The sequence below is a fragment of the Spermophilus citellus genome (genome assembly GCF_964194105.1).
Source record: "Spermophilus citellus genome assembly, chromosome: 8".
Taxonomy (NCBI): domain Eukaryota; kingdom Metazoa; phylum Chordata; class Mammalia; order Rodentia; family Sciuridae; genus Spermophilus; species Spermophilus citellus.
In genome coordinates this window covers 137,120,658-137,146,514 of record NC_138189.1, presented here as the reverse complement: position 1 = coordinate 137,146,514, position 25,857 = coordinate 137,120,658, and the positions used below count along the sequence as shown (strand labels likewise).

General features: G+C 36.6%; 1 protein-coding gene across 6 annotated transcripts in view; it reads right to left on the bottom strand.

The window, feature by feature from the left end:
• INPP4B (inositol polyphosphate-4-phosphatase type II B) overlaps window positions 1–25,857 on the bottom strand; it is a 777,385-nt gene that overhangs the window by 57,942 nt on the left and 693,586 nt on the right. For 5 of the 6 annotated variants that reach the window (XM_081304010.1, XM_081304015.1, XM_081304012.1 and 2 more), the window contains 2 exons: window positions 10,163–10,275; window positions 6,828–6,982 (listed from right to left, as the gene is read on the bottom strand). In XM_081304010.1, coding sequence (XP_081160136.1) covers window positions 6,828–6,982; window positions 10,163–10,275 — 268 coding nt within the window. Of the gene's footprint in view, window positions 1–6,063; window positions 6,234–6,827; window positions 6,983–10,162; window positions 10,276–25,857 lie in introns of those variants that run through there. The other variant, XM_081304013.1, reaches the window with a different exon arrangement.

Genomic DNA, 25,857 nt, shown 5'->3' with positions numbered 1-25,857 from the left:
GGAGCATATATCATGCCACTGTGTATACTGGATGCTGAATGCAGAGCTACAGGACTTAATGTTTACCCTGATAGATTTCATTCTAGCTTTGCTTCAATTCCTTCTTATTATTTCCATGTTCCTCCCTTTTGGAATGGGACTAGTTCTCCAGGGCCATTGTATTTTGGAAGTATGCAATTTTCTTTTTGATTTTTATAGAGGCTCACAGTTTGGGTTTGTTTTGAATCTCAGAGGAGATTGGCCTTGGACTTTTGAGTAACAATTGAGCTACTAAGATTTGGGGAACTCTTGGAGATATGGTAAATGCATTTGCATTATGAAATGGCCATGAACCTTTGCAGGTTGGAGACAGGATGGAGGAGTGTTAAAGGCTTTGTTGCCAGCCTATGATACTATTGGGGTTGGCAGACCCTTTAGAAAATAGGGCCTAGTGGAAGGAAGGTAGGCATTGAGTGCATGCTCTTCAAAGGAATATTGGGACCCTTATACCTTCTGGTCTCTCTCTTTGCTTCCTGGCAATGCAGAGGTGAACATCTTTGCTCTACCATGTTTCCACCATGATATACTGCACTGCCCCAGGTCCCAAGCAATGGAACCAACTGACAATGGACTGAAACCTCTGAAACCATGAGCTAATATAAACCTTTCCTATTTTCATTAATTGTGCCAGGTATTTCATTGCAGCAATGAAAAGCTAACTAATACAGCATGGTGCCCTGCCATAGTAGATACTCAAAAAATGCTTACTTTTGACTATGAAAATAACTGATGTATTTGATTAATAGCCAAGTTCACCTCTCAAGGTGGGGCTCCTGATACATTATTTATAGAAGATCCTAATTTATCAATAAAATCTATGGACAGTCAAGCATTGACCATACAAAAGTTTCACTATCTGAGTGCTGAGGAGCTTCTCTCTGAAAACAGATGAGCACAAACCCCTATTTCATGCTTAGCTGTTTCTAGAATCCTTTATTAGAAGGGTTCTAGCAAGATTTCTAAATCTTCTAACCTATAAGCCCTGGGAAATAATTCAAGCCGTTTTGGGGGAAAAAAAAGCTGGGGATTTTTCTTGAAGACCAGGAAAATTTTAGGAAGAGAGAGAAACATGGAATAGGAAATGAGAAGCAGGTTAGAGACTGGCAGATGTTGACATTCACTGGGTAAAGAGACTTTAAATAAGTGACCTCATTTAACAGAATACACACAGCGGGGAGAGTGTGTATTATCACTTGTTTACAAGCCTCAGGAAACTGAGGCCTGGGATGAATTTGAAGAGTAATTAAAGTTAGAATAAGGATTTTAGGTTTTGAATTTTAAATTCTGTTGGTGTGGCAGAAGTTGTTTGTGTATCTCAATTAAATTCACATATATGATTCAACTTATTTAAATTAATTTAAAAACAGATAGAGCCTTGGTTAATGGTTTCAAAAATTAAAAGAAGTGATTTTCTTGGGAAGGTGTGTGGAGATCTGGTGGCTGATGGCTCCATAGTCCAGTGTCTCAAGTCACCAGTAAAAGAATGCAAAATACTGTATGCAGATTAACAAAAGAAAGAGACTTGGAAACCACTACTTTTTAAAACAAGGTAATGTGATAATGTATTTTGTCACACAAAAATGATTTTTGGATTCTCTAAAATTAGCACATATATTTTTGTTCAGGAAGCTGAAAGTTCTTCAAAGGTCATTCTTTGATGTCTCTAGTAAAATAAATTCTCTTTTGGTGATTTATCTGCAAATATCTCATTAAAAGATACTTGCTCCAACAAATCTTTGATTTGCAAAGAAGTGTATTCTTTTCCCTAATTTTAGCTAAGCTAAAGCATCTTAAGTGGGGTCAGGTTTTGCGTAATCATTAGCAAGGATGAAGGTGAGTCCATTTGGAATGATTTCCGTTATTTCATACAGATAGGGTCTGAAGCAGGAAGCAAGCACGATGAGATTCTCAAGGGAGTAGGTAATAGCAACAGTGGTAAAACTGTCCCTTGTCATGCTATTCTCCACCAATACATCCCTTTGTATCAGTGGATAAATAGCTACAAACTTCAATTACTGTGTCTGCAGTGCTTATGACTCTCTTTATATTTGAAAGAAGAGAGAACTCTTATAAAACTCTTCTCAAACTAGTGCAATCAAGAAAAGTTAAGAAAAATAAGCTAAAAGTGGAAACAGGGCTAAGAATGAAAAAAAAAAAGCTTTTTATTTCAGCCAAATGTGAACTACACTATTCAAAAAACTAACTCTGCAAGGGAATAAGCGATCATAAGCATTATGTTATTGGCATCAATTGGTTAAGTGTCACTTACTTACGAAGCAAAGCATTTCATAAATTATTATCCCCCAATATAAATTTCAGGTGCAACATGTTGCAAATATGACATGCAATGAGATAATAGAATTTAACAAGGCCGATGAGTCATTAGTCTCTTTCTTTTGAAGTAAATACTTATTAAAAAAGAATAATTAGAACCCTGTATCTTAAAGGTGATAAGTAGGCTGTGTACTGAAACTTATCCTGATCCATCTTGCTAATGGCAGATCAATTATCTTCATCTTAAGGAGTAATAATGAAATGACAAGTTGACAGAGCAATGTAGCATTAGACAAATAAAATACAGACAACTAAGCAGTATGATGTCACATGTTACATTGTATCAATGCGTAATCTCAGCGCTCCTGTTAAAAGAAACCCCCATGCAATGCCATTTTTAAAAATCTACTTTAGAGTGACAATTACATTTCCCAACACAATTAATTTTGGCTAAGGCACGATGATTTTTAATCCAGCTATACTTATTGTATTTTTATAAGTCCAATTCTTATTTTCTATTTATCAAATATAAGTATCAAAGTTGGAACTAAAATTTCTTTTTGAAAAAGCATTGCAGAAAGAAGCCTCTTAGCAATCAAAGGAGATGTCATAGCTAAAAACTGAGTGTTGATACCGCATTCAACTATTCTTTAAATAAAATTAAAAAAAAAACCATAAAATGATCAAAAAAAGTGCCTTGCCAATTATTTTTTTTTCCCACCACTTTGCAACGTTTTGCTGTAATTAATCAAGAAAAACATTTGGCCATACACTTATATTTTAAAACTCAAGGAAAGGACAGAAATGCCAGGTTTCCAGTGTTATAAAGGAATTAACATTGGTTGCTAATTTAAATTAAAATTGGTTTAAAGAAGGCCCACCATTATCGTTCAGATTTTCAATGTCTCTCAAGATCTGCTGAGTTCAGAGATGGGGCTCTGGAAAGTGATTGGATCATGAAGGCTCTGACTCCATAGTGGATTAACCTACTCATGACGGGATGTACTGTGGGGAGGCGAGAACTAGTTGTAGGAAGTAGGTGACTTCCGAGTCCTATCAGACAATGGTGGAAACCAGCTATTTCACTGTTTTTGGAACCTAACTGGGTTTGAAGTGGAGAGCCTCGGGGTTGGGGGGGCACCCACATGCATAATCAGAGAATTAGTACTCCTGAAGGCAAACTGCCAACAGCCAATCTCACAGCTACCCTGAGACTAAAGTTCTAATGGTGCCTCTCCCTTAGACCAGTGGACCAGCCAGAAAGTCCATATGGAGACTGTGGAAAGAAAAGAGCCACATAGGGCCTGGATAAGCTTCCACATATTCCTGGTGGGCCAGGATGACCTAACAGGGCTCAGCACAAATAAAAGGCAAGGCAGGCTTGAGAACTCCGGAACATCCAGTATACTTCCAACTCAGCAGCAGAAATATCAGCAGAGGGTAGGAGCATTACCGCACTGAGCTGTTTGAATACAGCTTGTGACCAATCATTCACCAAGCTACCCTGATACAGGGGTAGCCCTGGGAAACAAGGCTCCAATATCAAAGTAAGAACTAAATCACACTCTCAGGACATAATCAAAAAAAGATAATTTTTTTAAAAATGAGAAAGTTGCTACAAAATGGTTCTGAAAAGCAGAGGGCAGCAGAGTAAATTCCTATGTAGACATTTCTTAATTCACTCAATTATTGTTTATATTTATTTTGCTCTAGACCAGATACAGTTCTCAGTGTCTATATATAATGGAGAACATAATAGATAAGGTTGAAATTATAGAGTTTTTATCCTAGAGCTATAGAATTGGCTCTTCGAAGTCTTAAGATTTGGGGAGACCACTTTGGTTTTGCACAGCCTTGAATTTTTATAAGTAAAAGTTTTAAATGTGACTTCTGTTTTAACTAACAGGTTTGCAGTAGTTAAATATATTATCAAATCATTTCAAGTGATACTATTTCATTTTATTTGGTACAAAGAAAGTAACCCTGATCTATAACTAGGAGACCTGTGTTCCAGTGCTGGCTCAAATATTTTGGGCCTGAGTAGCTCTGCCCAAACACTCTAGAACTCAGTTTCATTATTTATAAGACAAAACATCTAAGGTGACTCCTTGAGCTCAAATTCCATGAGCATAAAATAACACACATTAACATAAAAAAGTATTTATACAAAACCTGCCCAGGCTTAATGAATGCAATCCTTCCATAATTGCACAGCATTTGCAAACACAAGCATATTTTAAAGTGCTATTTAAAGAGCTGTTTTTCTTAGACAAGTAAAAAAAAACATTGCATTTGAAACCTTATTTACAAGTGTTGCCAGAACACTCTATTATATGGTATTGGAGTTAAATCTATATCATAATGTATTTACAAGTATAAAACTACAAAGTTCCTAATTACCTAGATTGTATTGTCCTTGGATGATGAGAATGTTAACATTATGAACTTTGATATTTATTTTTATTAATAAATATTAATTTACTGGGTCAAATATTGTTCTCAACACTTTTCAGAGAGCAGTTCATGTTATCACGATTATTTTACAGATGAGGAAACTGAGATACTAAGAGGCCAATTAAGTTGCTAAGGCACTAAGTGGTGATGTGTTATTTACTGGTTAGTAAGTGGTCAATAGCCTGTATTCAAACTCAGGTCAGCTAGCTCCAAGTCTCAGACAACAACCTACCTCATAGGGTTAATAATCTCTGGCAACATAACAATGTAGGTATGTACCTATGAGTATGTATTTTAAGTGAGAATACCCAAAGAGAGAAATGCAGACAGTTATTAACAAACATTTTCTATTTTCTTGAAATACACACACACACGTACACACACAGATTCTCACACACTAGTTAACCCTTAAATATATAAGACTGAAAGGTCAATTTGTTAGCTTTGAAATTTAGCAAAAAAAAAAAAAAAAAAAGAAGAAGGAAAAGAAAAAAAAATAATATTACCAGCGTAGTAGGGATATGGAAGTTAAGAGTGTTTGTCATTTTAAATTAAATTTCTAGCACCTTACTTTTTCTTAACAATTCAAAAACATACCTCCGAAAATGTTATGTCATGATCAAATGTGTTGTATAAATAAAGTCGATTCTGAACAGCGGTACACAATACAAAAATATTTAATTTTATAGTTTTATGTGCATGCTAGATATGTCCTTTATCTTCCTGACTGAAGGATAACCTTTCTAATGTAAGGATCTTTCCTTCTCTTCTCTCCAGCTTAAGTCAGTAGGTAACGATTTCTCCCTCCAAATAATGTGTTAGTCAAATCCCTTTAGTGCCATGGTGTCCCCGGCCTACTGAATCACCTGCTCTCCATCTCCCCGCCAAGTACCTTTGTTCCATCCACGGTAACATTTGTATTCTTCTCTTGAACTGAGGATTTAATACTAGGATATAGAATTTTCCCTGTTAGTGCTGAGAGATTATTTTTGCAGGAATTTTTTAATTCTAGCATGTTTTATATGGCTGAGATGTTCATGTCAGGCCTCTCAAACATCGTTATACATTTATCAGAAAGTTATGCTGGAACTCCACACAACAATGAAAATGCCAGGAGACATGCCATGCTGCAAACTCGGGGACTTGAGGACTCTCTCATTAGTGGGAAAACACACAGGCAGAGAAGAGCACAGGCACGTATCTGTGTCCCTGCTGCAAGGCACAGCAGTCAGAGGGCAGGGGAGAGGCTAAGAGCATGCAGATAAGAAGCCGCCTGTCCAGCGCCACAGGACACTCCTCTCTGGGAGCATGGGCCTGCCCCATGTCTTCTAAAGAGCTTCTGAGCTGGTCTTTGTGGCAGGGACGAGTTCACTTAACTTTTAAATTAACGTTGTGTCCTCCATGATAGACATTGTGAATGAGGTACTTTTGCCTTCGCATTATGGCTCAGGGTTTAGATTTAATTACTGTGGAAACGAATCAAGACACATGACTCAGGGCATAGCATTTTAAATGCCGGCTGACTAACAATATTAATTCTGTGCTTTAAAGCATCAGTGTCATTCCATCTTCAGGATGAGGGATATGAAAACCACTCCAGATCTTTAAGGAGGGTACTGACTCAGAGACCTCGTAGGCATTAGGAAGATGTCCTACTAGTCTCAATTTGGGAAGTTTTATTATTATTTTTTTTAAATTGAGTTAGTTTTATTTTGTGCATATTCATGGCCACACAGACATCAAGAAAATGGGCCCCTCAAAGTGTTATGTATAAAATGTTCAAAACCCTTTATACTGAGCCAATGAACTAATGAAACAGTCCCCATGCATATGTTGGAATGCAGGCATGGCCACATTTCTTTTTATTGCTTGAAATGAGAAGAGGATTACTTAAAATTGTCTCATGCCATGAGCTAAGAAACATGGGAATATAGGGGAGTTCCTTAACATTCCGTTCTCTAATGAGATAAATGTTTTAAAAATAAAAAACTCAACAAACAAACAAACAAAAACTTAAAATGACCTTAAAATTTAAAAAGACCTTAAAACATGGGGGATACCTTCTCATGCAGTCCAGAGCACGGATGAAGAAGTCCTTGTGCAGCTGGTGCTCATCCCTCAAGATGGAGCACTGCTCCAGAGTCACTGACATCGACGTTCTGTCTTTGGCACTCTTGCAGCAGGTGAAACGAATGCCATTTAGCTTTCGGCAAATCTGTGGCACATGTGAAAAGAGTTTATTGTTCATGTGTGCGTTATCTTAGCAGTAGCCTCCTCTAAACACTGCCAGCCTGGGCACACCAACTACCAGTGACTTTGGGTTTAGACTGATTAGTGAAATGGGTATAGTGTGCCTTATTAAAGGTAAAATGATTGCTTTTCATTCCAAAAGCCAGTGGTGCAGATTTAACTTATTTGCTCTTTGCATGTGAGGTATAGAGTTGTTAAAACCAAATGAGATCTAACAGATGCAACAGCGTAGGTGATGGTACCCAACACGGAACCTGATTTGTAGTAGATCATGAAGATAATCCCAGCCCAGCTGCAACAACCTCAGTGGAAATGGAGAACATTTTACTCCACGGATCTGACAGTTGATCAGAGTCTTCACACATTTAAGAAACCTTTGCTAGACTGGTTTTATGCCATGGTGTTTGAAAAATCTTCATGACATGAGATGATAGAACCAATTAGAAACATAAAGAATATCAAAAGTAGCTTCCATTTGGTGCACATCTGCTGTGTACCTGTATAACATTATGACATTTCACAGACTTGCTTTTTTAATAAACTTCACATGCAGGTATAATTGTTCTTATCTTCAGATGAAGAAAATGAGATTTAGGCAGATAAATAATTTGGCCACAAGAGAGCTGATCTGAGATGCAAATATAGTTTACCTGAATCCAAGGATCAGGTCTTTAACTTCTGTTATATTCTGATCCCCTCTATAATTCTTTGTTGTTGATGTTGTTGTTATTCTAAGTAACGTCAGAGAAGAATCTCTAAGCAGCACATTACCTTACCATTAATAGGTAAATTACTCCATTCCTTTCCTTCTCTCCCATAATGGGCTTTAGATATGAGATACCAATCATTAACCACAGCATCAACAATGCTAATCAATGTCCCTTTAAATTTAATTCAATGTGATATAATAAAGGCCTACTTCATTCTCTGTTGTCAGGGGGTCCTTAAAAGTTGCCTGCTTTGAGAAGAAAATAATACCGTTTATACTGAGGGCTTTTACCATCATTTAATTGTCATTGTGATACTTAAACTAGGATTTATAGATCCTATTAATTTAGACCTTCACTACTTTCTATTTCCAATAAAAGAGACTTGAGATATATGGGAGCTTGATTTCACCATATAATCTTTTTTCACTTAGAAAATTTTAATCCTTTCAAATAAATGGTAGTTCACACTTTTAAAAGCTAAGTACATTCACAGTAATAAAATAGACCTTCATGGCTACTTTGGAGATATGATTTTTAAAGAGAACTAATATTCTTTATATACCTATCCTAGTTAGGATATTTAGTGTTCTAAATTCAGAGTAAAGTGGAAATAGCAGCAAGCTCATCAGAGTAGAAAAGGGGAGTCTGGATTTCTACAACCCTTGAACTATATAAGTTTTATTTAGTGCACTTGATGAGTATTTGACTTCATTCAATTCTCATTTTTATTATTTAAATTAAGACAAAATTGAATAGTTTGAGATTTTTCAATTAGAATGTAAAACAGTAATACAAGGACTGTTTCATAAAACAAATTTAAAGAAGAGAGGAAAGAAATAAAAGCATTTTAAAAAATATCAGAAGATATCCCTATATTTCTTCGTTTTATTTACAAATAGATATTGGAACTGGGGCTTCCACCCACAGAAATGCTACTAACCAGCCATTCAGTTGTACTTTGTACAGAAGCCATATTTGACTAGCATATACACTTAAGAAAAATAACCTTAGAATCATGTGGAATCTATAGGAAAATGTTTTATATATTCAAATGCAAAAACTGAATATCCTGAGAGAAACTATGCATTCACACTAAACACGTGTAGCCTCAATTTATCTATTTACATAACTACCCAATATATGTATAATGTCTTATTTATGTTCTTAAGTAGCCAGAGGGCCTTGGCAAATGATGAGACTACCTTAATGCTATCACGTTATTAGTAAAATAGGAACAATTACTCTTGACCTACCATTGTGAAATTTTTGGAAGAATTAACAGCTATATGGTGGTCTGGATAAGTGCAGCCACACGGGGGAAGCTGTTACAGACAGCCTTCCTATAATGCAGCATGGTGCTAATTGGGAGCAGTTTAAATGAGCTTCCTGAAAGCTGGATTTCATACTGTCACCTTCAATGTCTTGCCTGGGACTCTTAAGATGGCATGCAGCAAACTAGCAGCTTCCTCTGTCTTGCTTTTGGTAAATTATTTTATATAATCTCATGGTAAATTATCTACTCCTTTTTTCCAAAAGGGAGTGAGTTATATTGGATCATAGTTGAAGCACTTGAAGTGAGGAAAAGACTTTGTAAATGCTAATTATGGAGAATAGAGTGTGCCAGAAGCTTGGTTAGGCTGGATTCCACGTTATAAGAGCAACACTGCAGCATCCACACACATGGCAGCCCCCGTGGTCATCTCCAGTGCATCTTGCTTGATAGAAGGATCATTTCCTAAACACAGGAACTCTAGGTTTCAAGTTTTAACAAAATTCATAAATCTCATATGAATTATGCCTCAAAATTGCCAGAGAAAAGTTTTTTTTTTTTTTAAAGTGGACACAATCCCTTCTCTAACTGTTGTAGGAATCTGAAGTGAGAAAATAGGCTGTTCTACTCAAAGGGAACCATTAAGTGAAAAAGAACCATACAGAATATAGTTCATTACCCCAAGAGCAATCAATCCATAATAAATTCAATGCCAATATCTAAATTAACAAACACATTTACAAGCTCATTAACTGAGCAATATGTCCAGGAGCCCTACTAAAGCTGTGAGTCAGAGATCTGATAACCACATTCTATTGAAACCATATGTCTCTAGAGTTCCAGTTCAAAAATCTTCGTTGATATGGATAATCAACATTGCAACCTGTAACACCAACAAAATCTCAAGTGCTTCATTTTAATCTCTCGGGTTGATAACAATAGCTAATGAGTAAGATTTTCTCTTGGTGAATGCACTTTCTTTCTACTTATTTTCTAGTCTATTGAAAGAACTAGCAACAGGAGTGACAATGCCTCATCCCCTGGACGGGGACACATAACAGCTGGTAACTAAAAGTGCAGAGGTTGGACCCGGCACAGTGTATGCCTCCTCATGTCTGCTGGCTCTGATGTGTCAGGGAGTAGAACCTGATATGACAGTGCTTACCGTTGCAGCCAGCCACACGATTTCAACATTCTTCCTTTTTTTGGCTTGGATATTTTGGTGAAGGTTTTCTAGTAATCCTTTTAAATCAGTTTGTTCTTGAAAATGTGAAATGTCTGATGAGGAAAAAAAAGGAAAGAGAAAAAAATGAAATAGTGTTAGTATTATGCTACACACAGAGTTTATTTAATCTATTTGCAGATGCAACATTCCAAACAATAAATGCCCTTTGGAGCTGAGAGTATCTGAGGATAATCATGCTTACTAATCCCTCCAGGTTTATTCTTCTCTTGGAAATATGCTTTAGTTTTCATTTCCCTATTTTGTGTAACTATAGTAATGCCAACTGGTTAGAATATATATTTTATCAACAAGGAAAACAGGTTTGAAGATGTTTTGAAGATGAAGATGATAGTCACTGTCCCACTTTAACCAAGGAATAAGAGAAATGTCATGGGATATAATCTCCTGGGTTTTGTTAGTTTGTTTTGTCACTGAGTAGCTAGTCCAAATCAAGAGAATGCATTAAATTGAACATTTCTGGGGTGAGAGAAATCTAAAAGTTCAACTTAAAAAGCATTAAGTCAATTCCCATACAGCAAGTCTCCTCCGTTTTGGCATTCTGACATTTTGAATCAGGTAAAATTTTATTGGATGAGGGTGGATATTTTCCATTGTAAGAGGTTTAGCAGTATCTCTGAGCTCTCTTTCAAATGTAAGAAGCACCCTTTCCATTAGGATAATAAAAATTTGACCTGGACATTGCCAAATTTCCTTGATGGGAAAATCCATCCAGGTTGAAAACCACCACTGTAGGTGTGGTAGGGAAAGAAGAACAGCGGGAGGTGATGGGTAATGATATGAGGTAATTGCACAGGGAGTGGGAAGTAATGGTTACTCAGATCTCTCCTGATAACTAAAGTGTTTAGTGATAAATGACACATAGGTTACATTCAGTCCTAAGGCAATGAACAATCACAACACAATTTTCCTTGAGACCTGATGACAGTGAATTCAAGGTTAGAATATAGTGATGGAAACAAAGTTTTCTAAAAGAGTGTTGGGTTAATACTGCATCGAATGAAGATGTACTAGTCAATGCATGAAATGAAGTACCAAGAATTCTCAAAAACTCTGACTGGGATAACAAAAAAGGAAGATAAGAAAGAACTATGGATTCTAACTAATTTACCTAGTTATATCAGACAAATAGATTATATAATCCTGATTCATATAAAAAACACAAATTTGCTTTAATAATGTTGAGACTTTATACTTTTCAAAACCAGGTGCTTCACTAGCAAAACAACATAGTTGAGCAGTTCTTGCATTGACTCCAGAGAACAGAGGATGTATCCCAATGAGCTAGTCTAGCAATATATACCTAACAAGGTTAGAAATGGTTGGTAAAGTGGAAATGCACATTAAAAATTACCATGTATGATCTTGGATTTCATGACCACAAAATAAGGGTGAAATTCAGATAATTCAGCCTGTAGTAGGGAGGTGAGATTTAAAATATTCAAATACAATACACACATAATTCTACTGTATTAGTTCCTAAAAAAATCAAATCCTGACTATGTAACTACAGATGATTCTCATGAGAAGAGAGAGAGGGTTTAACTAAAAATATTGCATCACTAGGCAGAAGACTTTCTGATATACAGGAATTTTAACAAAATACAACCCAAAGGAAAATGAAGGAATGTTTTGAAGACAGTTATAAAAGCAGGCCATGTTTTTTAGTCAGGTTTTTCACTCTGGGGACCAAAAGACTTGACAGAACAATTTTAGAAGGGGAAAGGTTTATGTGGTGCTCACAGTTTCAGAGAGCTCCATCCATAGACAGTCAGCTTTATTGCTCTGGGGCCAAAGTATGGCAGAACATCATGGCAGAAGAATGTGGTAGAAGAAGGTGGCTCAGGACATTGGCCACCAGGAAGAAGAAGGAAGAAGGAAGAAGGAAGAAGGAAGAAGGAAGAAGGAAGAAGGAAGAAGGAGAAGAAGAAGAAGAAGAAGAAGAAGAAGAAGAAGAAGAAGAAGAAGAAGAAGAAGAAGAAGAAGAAAAGAGAGAGAGAGAGACAGCTCCCCTCACCAATGACAAAATATAAACTCTAATGGCACACTTTCATGGACCCATCTCCTCTAGCCACACTCTACTTGCCTACAGTTACCACCCAGTTAATCCCCTTCAAAGGATCAGCACACTGATTAGATTAAGGCTCTCATAATCTGATCATTCACCTCTAAACTTACTTGCATTGTCTCACACATGAGTTTTTGGGGACACCTCCTATATAAGCCATTACACCAGGATTCTTCAACTAATCAAAGGTAAGGACAATAGCAGGGCTTTTAAATTTATACTCATGGCATGTGAGGAATAAGAAGTCAGATCCCATATAAATTTTTTTTAACTGTTGATAAACAGCAACCAAAACAAACCTAGGGTGATCCATAAATTAAAATTATTAGCAGCCATTAAAAATTGTGTACAGGTATATCACTGGCATAGAAAGTGTCCTTGACATGGTTGAAAGGAGAAACTGGTCAGATTACTGAATGAATTTATTCAGGTCACATCGCATGTGTGTGCAAGTGTGCAGGTGCTGTGTGGGTAATATAGCAGCGAGACTTTGGTCTACATATTAGCAGGAATCATCTTCAGGTTGTTGGAGGTAGTGTCCAAATTTCCTTCATCTAACAAGGTAGGACAGACATTTCAGAAAATACTGAGTGCAGGAAAATGTATCATCGCTATGATACAAACCAGTAAGGATATGTGGTGCAAGGCAAAGGCCAGGTAATTTCTTGAGTACTTGGGTATGAAAGGGCTTCTAGCAAAGGTAATGCTTTTGGGCTCTGGGAGCATTTGAGGCCAAGGGGAAAATATCAGCAAATGTACGGAGCCATGAGTCAGAATTGTAGGTACTGGGAAACTGCAGTTCACAATATCCTTGGAATGGTTGTCCTGGGACAATATTCACAAAAAGCCTGTTCTGCTATGCTGGGGAATCTGAGGTTCAAACTAGAAAGTGGAAGCAACCGATACGTTTTAAATAGTGACTTAACCATATCTGGGAGGCCCCTAAGATGTTTTCTGAAGTCAGCTCCCACAAATGGCTTTCAAGTGTTTGGTTTTTTTTTTAAATACAAAATAAGACATCTAATTTAATGCAAGATGAATAAGTTCTGGTATTCTCATGTATAACAACCTGATTATAATTAATAATACTTTATTGTATATTTGAAATTTTTAAGAGAGTAGATCATAAATATTTATACATAAAATAAAAGGGATATGCATTTGGAAAGATATATTAAACAGTTTGATTATGGTGATTAGTTTAATTGCTTCCATTTCATTTTCAGCCCAACAGTGTGGGAGGTCCTTAGGTCGCTGGGGGTATGCCCTCAAGGGGCTGGTGGGACCCTGACCTCTTTCTCTTCCTGGAATGCTGTCAGTGTTTTTACCACCATGCACTCCTGCCGGGAAAGCACCACCTTCTCACAGGCCCAAAGCCATGGGGCCCAGCCATCATGCAAAACACAGAGAGACAAAAAAATGACCTTTATAAGTGAATTTGTTCAGATGTTTTGCTATAGTAAAAGTGAAACTAATACTGTATATTTAAGTGACTTTTTTCCCCACAAAGTTCATAGTCAAAGGAAGAGTCAAGCCTAATCTACCTGCTCTGATGCCAGTAATTTTCTTCCAAATCTCAACTGGTGTTTTCACGATTAGAGGTGCTAAAAACAGATCTAGTATTAAGACAATAGGGAAGTTTCTTCATCAAAACCATTTAGTTTCATTGTTCACATGGATTTTTTTTTATTTCTTACATACATGACAATAGTGGAACGCATTACAATCATAATTATCCATTCACAGCACAATTTTTCGTAACTCTGTATATAAAGTATGTTCACGCCAAATTATGCCATTATACATGAGCTCTCTTATTTTTTTTTTGCATTACAATTCTTAATACACCTTTATACCACAATTTATCATATCTCTGTTTGTAAAGGTATGTTGACACCAAATTCACATCTTCATACATGTATTTTGCATAATGATGAGGGTCTTTTTTAATAAAGCCATTTGAAAAGAGACTATATAATTCCTAAACATAAATCATTCTTTTGTCCAATTCTATCCCATAGTGCCTTAGATGGTTTTCTTGTTCTTTTTTTTTTTTGTGTGTGTGTGTGTGTGTGTATGGTGCTTTTGAGGGTAGCGTATGCAAATCTAGGGTCTTGCATTTGCTAGGCTAGGGCTCTATCATCAAGCCATATGCCTAGCTCTCTATTTTTTTTTCCTATAATGAAAAGCACATCCCTGTCAATCCAATACTTGGACTGGGGCCAACACTTTCAAACTGATAAAAACCCTGAGAGGCAGCTGGGCATGACAGCATATGCCAGTAATACTAGCAGCTTGAGAGGCTGAGGCAGGAGGAGCCCAAATTCAAAGCCAGCTGCAGTAACTTAGCAAGGGCCAAAGAAAAACTCTGTCTCAAAATAAAACATATAAAGGACTGGGTATGTGGTTCCATAAATAAACACCCCTGGATTCAATCTCTGGTACAAAAAAAAAAAAAAAATTCTAAGAGGCAGAAATTCAAGTCTGGTTCTGGAAGGAGTATCATTAATAATTCACTAGTAATGATCAGTTTACTTACAGATAAAATTTTAAGATGTAATAATAGATTCTAATAATATCAACTAAAATCATAATATATATAGAACTTATATTGATTTTAGTCCTATACTATGTCTTCTCAAATACAAAAATACACAATAAATTTTACTTCTGCTACTCACTCCTGCATTATTGTAACACTGAATTTAGACAGTAAAATTAGTCTCTGCATACATCTGCATGGGAATATTTTCTTTCCTTTCAAATGGTACTTAAGAAGGCAGTTTAAGGGAAAGCCACAAGAATGTTCTCTGTATTATTTTTTATAATACTAATCAGTGAAAAAACCCATGCAAATATTCATAAAGAGAATGGATAAATTGTTTTGTATTTATTCAGTATAATAGTCTATATTGCAACAGGTAAAATGATTAAGCAGGTGCCACATGTATCTCCATGGAAATATCATAAAAACTATGCTGAGAAAAAAAATAAGAAAAAATTTTAGCAGTCATACAAGACAGCAACAATAATATAGTTATATATAAAAATGCATCGTATTCTTATGGTCACATATGAAGAGTACCACACGGAATGCAAAGCATTGATTTTCTCAGAGGGGGTGAGAGTTAGTGGTGGGAACCCGGGTGAGGAGATGGTACAAAAGGAGATTTCACTCTATCTAAATAAATATTCATCTCTTACAAAAATTCCAAAGCTGAGTAATAGATTCCCAAGTGATTGTTATTTATTATTTGTCCTTTTTTGTTAGAAATTGTCATAATTCTTTTAAAGGAAAGCACTGAGACAAAATTCCAAGAAAATCATTTCTAATGTCAATTCCACTCTTTCTTTGATGTGTGGTCTTGGGCAAGTTGCTTAACCCTTTGTCCCTATTTCCTCAACTGCAAAATGAGGACAGTCACCTTGTCATGCTTCATCGACTTGAAGTGGAAAACAATTAATAAAAGTTATGGTAGAAGAGGCTACATGATTAAATTCTGTGTCAACCCTAGAAAACAGAGGGAAAGATTAATTGTTCTGAAGAAAGAGTTCAGAGCCTCAGACGGGAAAAGTCAGCATCTATTCAAGGCAGGAAATATTCTCCTCGCACCCTTATGGGCACAACCGCTTCTCATGAGCATTCACAAACCCAGTGACTGTCCTACTACTACTCTCCAGTGGAACAGAAGAGCCACGTTGAGCCACATTTTTGTAACTACTTTTTCTGGGTTTTGTCCAACAGAATTTCCTCAACAAATGCTCTGGATATGCCTCTTATTTGTATCAAAGGCAGGGTCCTGGCAAGTGAATGGGAAGGTGATGATGACTTCTCAGCTGATAGAGCTGTGATGCTAACAATAACCTGACATCGCTTCATTCTCTTGTGGTCAAATGACTTCCAGCTGCCAGAGGGTGTTTGAAGATGAAATGGAAATCACAGCTGGCTTTCCAGCACACATCCTCTCATTTTCTACTGAGTAAAGCAGACACCAATTTACATGGGATCAGACATACCTTCACTCTGATTAACCAGTATAATGCAGGCCCCTTGAAATCAACACAGGTTCAGGAATGGGCATGATCTATGGCAAGCTGAATGTAATCCTGACCTCATTAATTATTTTAAGGGTACACAAGTGACCTCTGCTCTTCCAGTCCAGTGAAGCTCACCAGGAGGATAAAGACCTCTTTATCTTTTTGGTTGAGCAGTGAGGTAGCTCAGGACAGTCATCTTCAGTTATGAGGAGATACACACAGAGAATCACAGTGATGAAACAGGGGGAAGAGTATCTCCCACTAGTCCTGAGCCACTGAACCAACCCTTCTCAAAATCTGCTTTACTCCTCGAATCATCAGCTATATCAATTAATGAATTTATTGTTCAAAACAGTTTGAGTCAAGGTTGCTTTCACTAGCAAACCAAAGCATACTAAAGTAAATAAATGGCTATGTATGCACTTTTAACATAGATGAGCCATAGTACAAATGAGTACTTTTGATTTACAGTAAGAAAAAAGACACAGAAGATTATTTCTGGAAAGCAACAAATCAGTCGTGATGATGATCTCCAATGAAGGTTTTAAAATTTGTGATTCCTTCTACTGAGAAGTAAAGTCTATGGCCACCCACTTTGAATCTGGATGGGCTTGGGACAGTGTTGACCAATACAGTATAGCAGACATGATGCTATCTAACTTCTGTGGCCAGGTCACAAGTGACTGTTCAAGCTCCTCCCTGATTATTCTCTTGGAATTTACCCATCTGTATTTTTTCTTTTGAGATATTCCCTGTGAGAACTTGTCCACATTGCCAGGAGAGGCCCAAGCATATGAAGGGTCCCACTGACATTCTCTAGTCACAGCAGAACCTAGTCTCTAAGACCAGCTATCCCAGGTGCCAGAATGTAATTCTAGAAATCTCTAGGTGATGCCTAATGTGGTGGCGCACACCTGTAATCCCAGAAGCTTGGAAGGCTGAGACAGGAGGATCGAAAGTTCAAAGCCAGTCTCAGCAATGGGGAGGTGCTAAGCAACCCAGTGAGACTCTGTCTCTAAATAAAATAAAATAGGCTGAGGATGTGGCTCAGTGGTTGAGTGCCCCTGAGTTCAATCCCTAGTACCAAAAAAAAAACCACAAAAACACAAAATAAACCTCTGGATGACTAGAGTTCCCAGTCTTTCAGGTGGCTGCCAAGTCACAGATGTCACAAAGCAGACAAAACATCCCTGCTTTCAGTGTTTGACTACTAACCCAAAGAAACTGTGAGAATAAATAAAATGATTCTGACTTTATATAAGTATACTTGGGAGAGTATGTGCATTGGCAGTAAGTAACTAGAACCACACAATCAAAATAACTTAGAAGGGCCTGTATTTCTTCTATTGGGGACAATGCTTTCAGAGTTCACATTGGTTAGTATTATACTCTGAAGTGTGGTCTCTTTTACTCTGAAACAATCATAGTTAATTGTCCTAGCAAACAGACAAGTACAATTGGCAAAAGCCAATTTTACATCTTAAGATTATAAATTGTTCTTTTGGAGAAGATTTATATCTTAAAATTATGATCATTTGTATTTACATCTTAAAATTATAAATTATGTTCTTTGGGAAGTTATAAAATGTTGAAAAATATAAAAATATGTTAAAATGCTTCCTAAAACCATGTTTATTTAAATTATATTACCAATTTCCAATTTATGAAAAAAGTGAATATAAGAAATCAAATATCAAAATACCGATGTGATCAGAGCTGACATTTTTTGAGCTACACTTTTGACATTTTCTTTTAAGTGTATTTCAAGGTTAATTATTGCTAACAACAGAGAAAACACACAGGAAAAATAATTGTTAAAATGATTTCAAAACATCATACTAAAAATTCTTTAAAATCCCCTTGACTGATATTGTACAGGGGAGCAGGGCTTGTGATGAGTAGGAAGAAAACAAATTAGCATATTAATCTTTTTCCTACTTTCAGTATTTTATTTTTTAAAATATCATTCATGATTTGGTTTCAGAATTTCCAGACAATTTAAAAGTCATGTCAAAGAGTTGGGAAATGGTCAGTTGAGACTCTTTAACACCTACCTAAATTCTCTTCTCCTCTAGCTACAGGTTAATGGGCAGGCAAGAGAGCTGAGTGGGCAATAGAATTCTTGAGTAGGAGAGGCTTTGAATGAAAGCCCGATTCAGTCTTCTTGGGAGTCAGGTTGAACTGCATGGACAATTACTTTAGGCTGCACGTAAGGGACTGAGATTCTGGTGCTGAAGAGAACTGGGTGATTACCACCTTTTCTCCCTGGCCACCTTCCAAGTCCCTGTAAAGCCGTGATAGCAGCAGCAAAAATGCCCATCTGTTGACATACATGAAACTCTGAAAGAGGGATTCACGAAGCTTAGGTAGACAAGGAATGTGACTTTGGAGGTGACTCCATGCCATACCTTTCCACCATGGGTAAGGGCTGGGCTGCTGGAGAAACAGACCAAGTTCAAATGCAGCCCAGAGAGGCAGATGCACAAAAAGCCTTGTAAGAAAGGAAGGGCTCACCTCTTCCATGCCCCAAACTGACTCCCCAACTGCAGGAAAGACAGCCCAGAAAAAGAGATGGCTGATGGTCTCTTCAGGGCCCTGGACGCAGTTAAGAATAAGAGCTTGAGGATTCCCTAATATTCAGCTTCAATTGAAACCACAAATTGATCTCATGCCATTTATATGTGCTGACTTACAAGACTGGTGTACTGGAAGGCCGGCCAATAAAGCAGCTCCTGGGGCATCGGAGATGACCCAGTGATGTCAAACAGAGAAAGAGTGATGGAATAAAGCTGCATCTGAAGGTTCCACAATGGAAAGGAAAGAGGTAAGGAGGATACGAGGCCTACATTTTATCCCACTCTTTTGACTTGAAGCGGCCTTTTGTTTGGCGGTTGGTCAGGGACATTTGCCCAGTGGCAGTTTATCAATGGCGACACAGTTGTTCCTCTATGAGTATCCTTAGCCTGCTCTTCTCTGCTGCATCTGATGAAGCAGCTTTCAATTCTCCTCTTTATCTGACTTTCCAGAAGAGCTCTTTTTTTTTTTTCCTGGAGTTTTGTGATATAGAAGTGAGAACAACGAAAGGTGGACAGAAAGAGGGACCAGAAAGAAAAGGTTTTGCTGTTGATTGTGAAGAAGTAAAATGGTAAATGAAGACTGACTATTTGGGAGAGTGGTAGGCTAAACAGCCGAGTGAATGAAAGTCGGAAAAAAGGACTTAAAAGGTGAGAAGTTGCTAGATGTCTCCTTTTTGAAGTTTCATTAAAGGTTGGAATCAGTTTTTTGTCACTTTTAATTGTTGGTCAGCTTATTTGGCATGATATCATAATGAATCTGAGTCACTGAAGAACGGGAATTAATTCAGGACAAATTCAGATATTCATATCCAAAGGGGATGGAGAGTACTAAGATTTTTTGTGTCCTGCTTGTCACTGCAGGATCAAAGAATGAATCCTACTGGTGATATTTTCAGGCGCTCATCTCTAGGAATGTTCCCAAAACAGGAAAAACACATTTTGGGGGGAACAATAATAAGGTAATTAGTGATTACTCAAAAAAAATTAGTAAAGTTAATATAAATGTGAAAGAGTGTAGACAGAGCAGCAAAGAGGTCACTGAATAGAAAAGAGATGCTAATTGGTTCAAACTACAGAAAAGGACTTCATAATCAAATTTAACTGGACACATAGGTTGGTTGGTGTGTATACAGGAGAAATATAACTCTCCTGAGAAACTCAAAGTGCACCAAAATCCTTGTCTTATCCATCTCTTTAACAGTCATTAGTGTAGCATGACATCCTTCTGTCACAGAAACTGACAATGGAAATCCTAACTTCCTTTCCCTGGTGAGATAATGGAAGAATGTACTTTGAAGTACAAGGTATATCATATTAATTATTCTCATTTGGCTGACAATGAAATGCAGGCATTGAAAATATCAAATGTCTCACATAAGTGAGCTTTCAACTGAATTCATACCTTTTGATTTTATACCATTTATATGTGGTGACTTATGAGAGTGGTCTACAGGAAGGCCAGCCAGTCTTTGATGAGTGGTGGAATCTGGAATGTAAGGCTTTGACATTTTAAAGAGTTTCAGTAAAAAAGAAGAAAATGGTAGGATGACAGAAAAAGCTAGGCATCCAAGTCTATATCTGCACATGCTATAGAGTAGAATGAGGCTAACCAAAAGATGGAGGGATTTAAACCACCAGGGCCACCAGGTAAGGCAGAAGTTGCAGAGATCAATGTGCATGTGGCCAAGCAGGTGGCCATTTGTATATGTGTATGTGTGGCCCATCTTGTTCATGGCAGTGCTACCTGTACTTCATTCTTCAATCCAGTCTCCAAGTTACTGAACACTGAAAGTGTCTGTCTACAGTTTCATGTACATTAAGAAAATTAAGATTGAACATTGTCTTTTATCACTTTTATTTACAAAACTACTTCAAGGGATAGCAGATAAAAAGAAAAGTCTCTGGTTTTTTGCTGCCAGGAAAAGGGCATTAAAACTTTAAGAATTAAAGGGAATTGAACAAATTATGTTATCTGCATGTGTGAACATGAATTCCACCTTTATGTTTTATGTAAAATTATAACACACCAATTAAGAAAAAAATAACTTCAAGAGAACTTCAAGAGGTAAGTGTACCCAAGTTTCTTTTGCAACAAGTTGAAAATAAATTCATAGTTAGAAATATATAAAAATTAAAATCAGAAAATAAAAACATGGTGTTATTCAGTGAAATGTTCAGTTTTAAAATCTATAATTATAAATTCAGCTAATTTAGAAATCAAGTAATCTATAAATTCAGGTAATATACTTTTAAGTTCATTGCTGTCAGAAGCTGCTAGAAAGCATTGGTATAAAACTGAAAAAAAATAGTCAACTGGGAGTCATTATACATGGAATTTAGTCTCTGTTGTCCCACTAGCTCAGTGTATGTACTTAACAAAATCTATGCTGCATCCCCAAGTCCCTCATAATAAATGATACGGCTGGACTAGATCAGTATTTCTTTAATTATGTCCTGAGGGGCACTTATTTAGCCAAATGCTAATGGATGTCTTATATAATTTTTAATGGTTCTATAATGTCAAGAATACTCTTTTAAACAAAATTAAATAGGTTTAGAAACTATAAACTAGGGTCAGAAAACTATGGCCTGGAGACTAAGCCCAAGTGGTTCCTCTGCCTTTGTAAACACAGTTTTATTGAAATTCAGTCATGTCCATGGCATACATATTGTTTATGGCTTATTTTGTACCACAATATCAGATCTGAGAACCAATGACAGAGATTGCAATACAAACCTAAATATTTACTTTCTGTGCCTTTACAAAAAGTTTTCTATCCATGCTCTAGACCTTTCCTGAACATTCAATGTGATCATGTGAATTCCAAAGTAATTTCACTAGAGGATCCTTTTATCACTCAACAATTATTAACAGGAATAATGACTTTTAACATACCCTAAGTTGAATTCCAAGATCCAGTAGCTTTCTATTTTCTCTGATTCTTTAAAAACATACCTAAATGACCCAGTTTACACCATTTACTCATGCATTCACCAACTATTTATGAAGTAGGTACCATGTGCCAGGCGATGCTTTTGGAAGTTCAGCTATAAAGTCAACAAGTAACATTTTTAAAGGGTCACATTGGCTGCTGTGATACTTAAACAAGAACTGAGAGAGAAAAGACAGAGAACTCAAGGAAGCTCTTGTTATAATCTTGAAGAGATATTAGAATGGTTTATGCAGGATGGCAGCAATAGAGGGGGCTTTATTGATATATACATAAAAGTAAATTCACTCTGTTTCTTCATATATTTTGAAAGTACTGCCAATGAGATGTTCCAATGGACTAGAAGAAGGGTAAGAGTTCAAAGAGAGAGAAGAATCAAGAGTAACTCCAATTAAAAAAAATTTTAATTAGGTATATATGACAGCAGGAACCAAGTTTAAGGCATTGATCAGAACATGAGTTCAGAGAAGATAGATGGGCCAGAAATGAAGACATGAAGGTCAATGGTTCATAGATGAATTCAAGGTAGTGAGGCCATGTTCAACAAGGGAGCAGAGAAGAGATATCACAGAAATGTGTGATGATGAGAGAGGGAGTAAATAACCATGCTGAACCCACGACTAGATCAAGTAAGACGAGGACAAAGAACCAGGCATTAGGTCCAACAGTGTTCAAATCCCTTCCAAAAAAAAAAAAAAAAAACATTTCAGAGGAGTTATGAGAAAAGAAGGCTGACTGGAGTAGATTTAGAAGAAAAATCTGTGTAGAAAAGATGGAGACACCTAGAAATCTTCCAATTCTATTTTCCATCTGCCCTCTTTTGGACAGTTTCAACTTTGAGGCTCTTCAATTTGAGGTTGTCCTAAAGGTTATATGATCTCTTAATCAATGCATAGATGGATATCATGTAATTTTATTTGTGCACAAATAGACATATAAATATCCCTTATACTGCCAGTTCCTTTTAACATTTTTGTGTATCTATGCAATGCCAAACATACGGCTAATATGTGAAAATTTCCTCTGCCATCTGAATGTTTCCAAATATACATATGCTTGAAACAAAATAAGCAAAATATTTGGATGACTAACTGGAATTTTCTTTGTATATTTGGATGTCTACATAGTATCAAAGTTGAAATGTCTTTAAAATTATTAATGTAAATTAGTTATATGATACATCAATGTATAATAGGTGTTGAAAGGATACTCATGTTAACTTCAGAAAATCCTAATATCTTTTTTGTAAATGTTCCCATTTTATTTCATTCTGTAATCTTTTGCTGAGCCTTAGTGGGTCATTTCAGGCTAACTTTATATTTTTTTTTAATAATTTTTATTTGTTATTTTTAGTTATATGTGACAGAAGAATGTATTTTGACATACCATCCATACATGGAGTGTAACTTCCCATTCATGATATGAAGTTACACTGGTTGTGTATTCATACATAAACAGAAAAGTTATGTTGGATTCATTCTACTGTCTTTTCTATTCCCATGCACCCTCCCTATCCTTCATTTCCCTTTGTCTATAGCAATGAACTTCTATTCTTCCCTCCCCCTTGCTTATTGTGAGTTAGCTTCCACATCTTTTTATCTCTTTTATCTTCCAGTTTGTTAGAAATATTAGAACTCTGTACTATTCAGATTATTCTTGGTGCTTAGGAAACTTAGACACTTTAATTTAGCATGACATGTTAAATCAAGGTAATTTCACATTGAATGAAAATATCATTCCATCTGAGTTGCTTCATAGGTACGTGTGTGTGTGTGTGTGTGTGTGTGTGTGTGTGTGCACGTGCAAAGTATAAAGATGGGTGCCATTAAGAGCCTGGTATTAACGTGTGCCCTTTTGGCTTATGGAGTGTTGCCCGTCTAGGAGGCACATGTAGATGGTGCTGTCAGAGTTGATTTCATCACGTATTTCCTAGTCTGTGATACAGCTCACAGAATGATCACTAACTGAAGGCATCATCCACTTAAATAGCCTAAATCGTCATGGTCAGAGCAAATGTTGAAGCACCTCTCTGATAAGTGCACCAACCACAGGAGCTAATTTACACTCTCCTCTTCAATGCTCTTTTCCATGTGTAGTACAGGGTACTCATTGGCACATGACAGTGACTATGATATTAAACAGGATGGTGAGTCCAATAGTACAGTTTGCTAACAAAGTCTGCCAAAACCCAGTATTCAGTTTTTTTTTTTTTTGAGTAATATATGTGTTATTAATATTGTAGCTGGTTTTCTAGCAATACTCTCATGTGCATCAATTTGTAAGTTTATTTTATACCAAGTACAGTTCCAAATAAACCCTTGGCAGCTGTACTTTTCATTCCTTTTGGACACAAAAAATAATATTTTAATTCAGGAAAATACCATCACACACTTATCTTCATTTACTAGAGAGTTCTGGCCCATGTTTGAGAAATATGCTACTTTTTCGATGGTTATATGGCAATGTCTAAAATGACAAAGTATCAGACATTACAGGGAGTTGTTCAATTTTTTGATCTAATTAACCTAATTTTTTATATCCTATACTGTGTTTATAGTTAAGCTCTTCTTTTTCATCTGCTTCTGTGAAATCCTCTTATTTGCAGGTTTACTTGTCCCAATAGAGCACCATTTCTTTTTATAAATTTCATTTATTTTGAATTCCAACATTTATTAAATCGCTCTAATTTTATCCCGACTTGAACCAGCTTTACTCCATGTATCAATTTTTAAAGTGAGAGTTAAGAAAAAGATTGAAATAGTAAAAATAGAAAATGCTAACTGAGGGGCTGAGGGAACCCCCCCGTGGTAGAGTGCTGGCTTACCATGCTACATGGTAGCATGTGAAAGGCCCTGGGTTCAGTCCCTAGCACTGGAAAAAAAGAAGGGAGGGAGGAAAAGAAGAATAGAAGTCCAAAAGGCTAAGAATATTTTAGTCTAAATTACACTCTGCTAACAAAATGTTAGTTCAGTAAAAGATGTCAGACTTCTTAATAGGCATGCACAGCTTTTTACAAATTATATTTAAGAAGTATATTTCAATAATTCTGTTAAAAGAAGTTAACAGGCTATCAAGGAAAACCATGATTGACCCGATTTTTTAAATTGGCAAAGGATATGTGAAAAAAAAATCTTTTTCTAAGGCTTTTCCCTCTAAATTCACCAAAGGACTGTGAGACCTGAGAACCAGCAGTGACCAGCAGGGTTTTGAAGACCAACTCCTAGCTCCTCTTTCTAACCTTTCAAACCTTTTATGTGTAGAACACCAGTTTCACAGAGCAACTGTGAATTTTCGCCGGAATTTTTCAGGTGTTAATGGGGCCTCAGCCAGGCATGGCCGTTTTCATTATATAGAAGCAAGAAGACTATTTTCATCCCTGTCAAGTTATATTCAGTCTCTGCCTTACATGGAAGGTCTAGTCCTCTGTACTCTCTTGGAGCTTTCTGGCTACTTACAGGAGACTCACCGCTACTACCTTCTCCAGAACCTCTCAGCAACACCAAGAGTAGGTTCTTAGCCCATAGAGAGCACTACGAATTTTCCATCCGTCTTTGAACATACATTGACCTCTCCTCTTAGAAAACTGAATCAAAGCCAAAACAAAAACCCTTTTGTTTCATTCCATTGCTTTCAGCCTACTTTCTCATTTCTCTCTTGGTATTCAGTGGTGAGTTTCCTAAGGTGTGGCTTTTACTCTCTCTCTCTCTCTCTCTCTCTCTCTCCACTTATACAAGATGTGTTCTCTTCTTAAAAGCCTGCTAATTAAAACTAGTCCATTAAACGTCATCAATCATTCATAGGAACCAAATCCAATAGCTTCTCTTTAATCCTTATTCTTTGTCTTCAACACATCTAATATTCTTGCTCACCTTTCCCTGGATTATATGCCTCTCATTTTAGTTTCTTTTTTGCTTCAATGTCAAATAATTCCTTCATTCTTTGTGGGCTCTATAGCCCTACTTTTCTTGTAGTTACAGATATTAC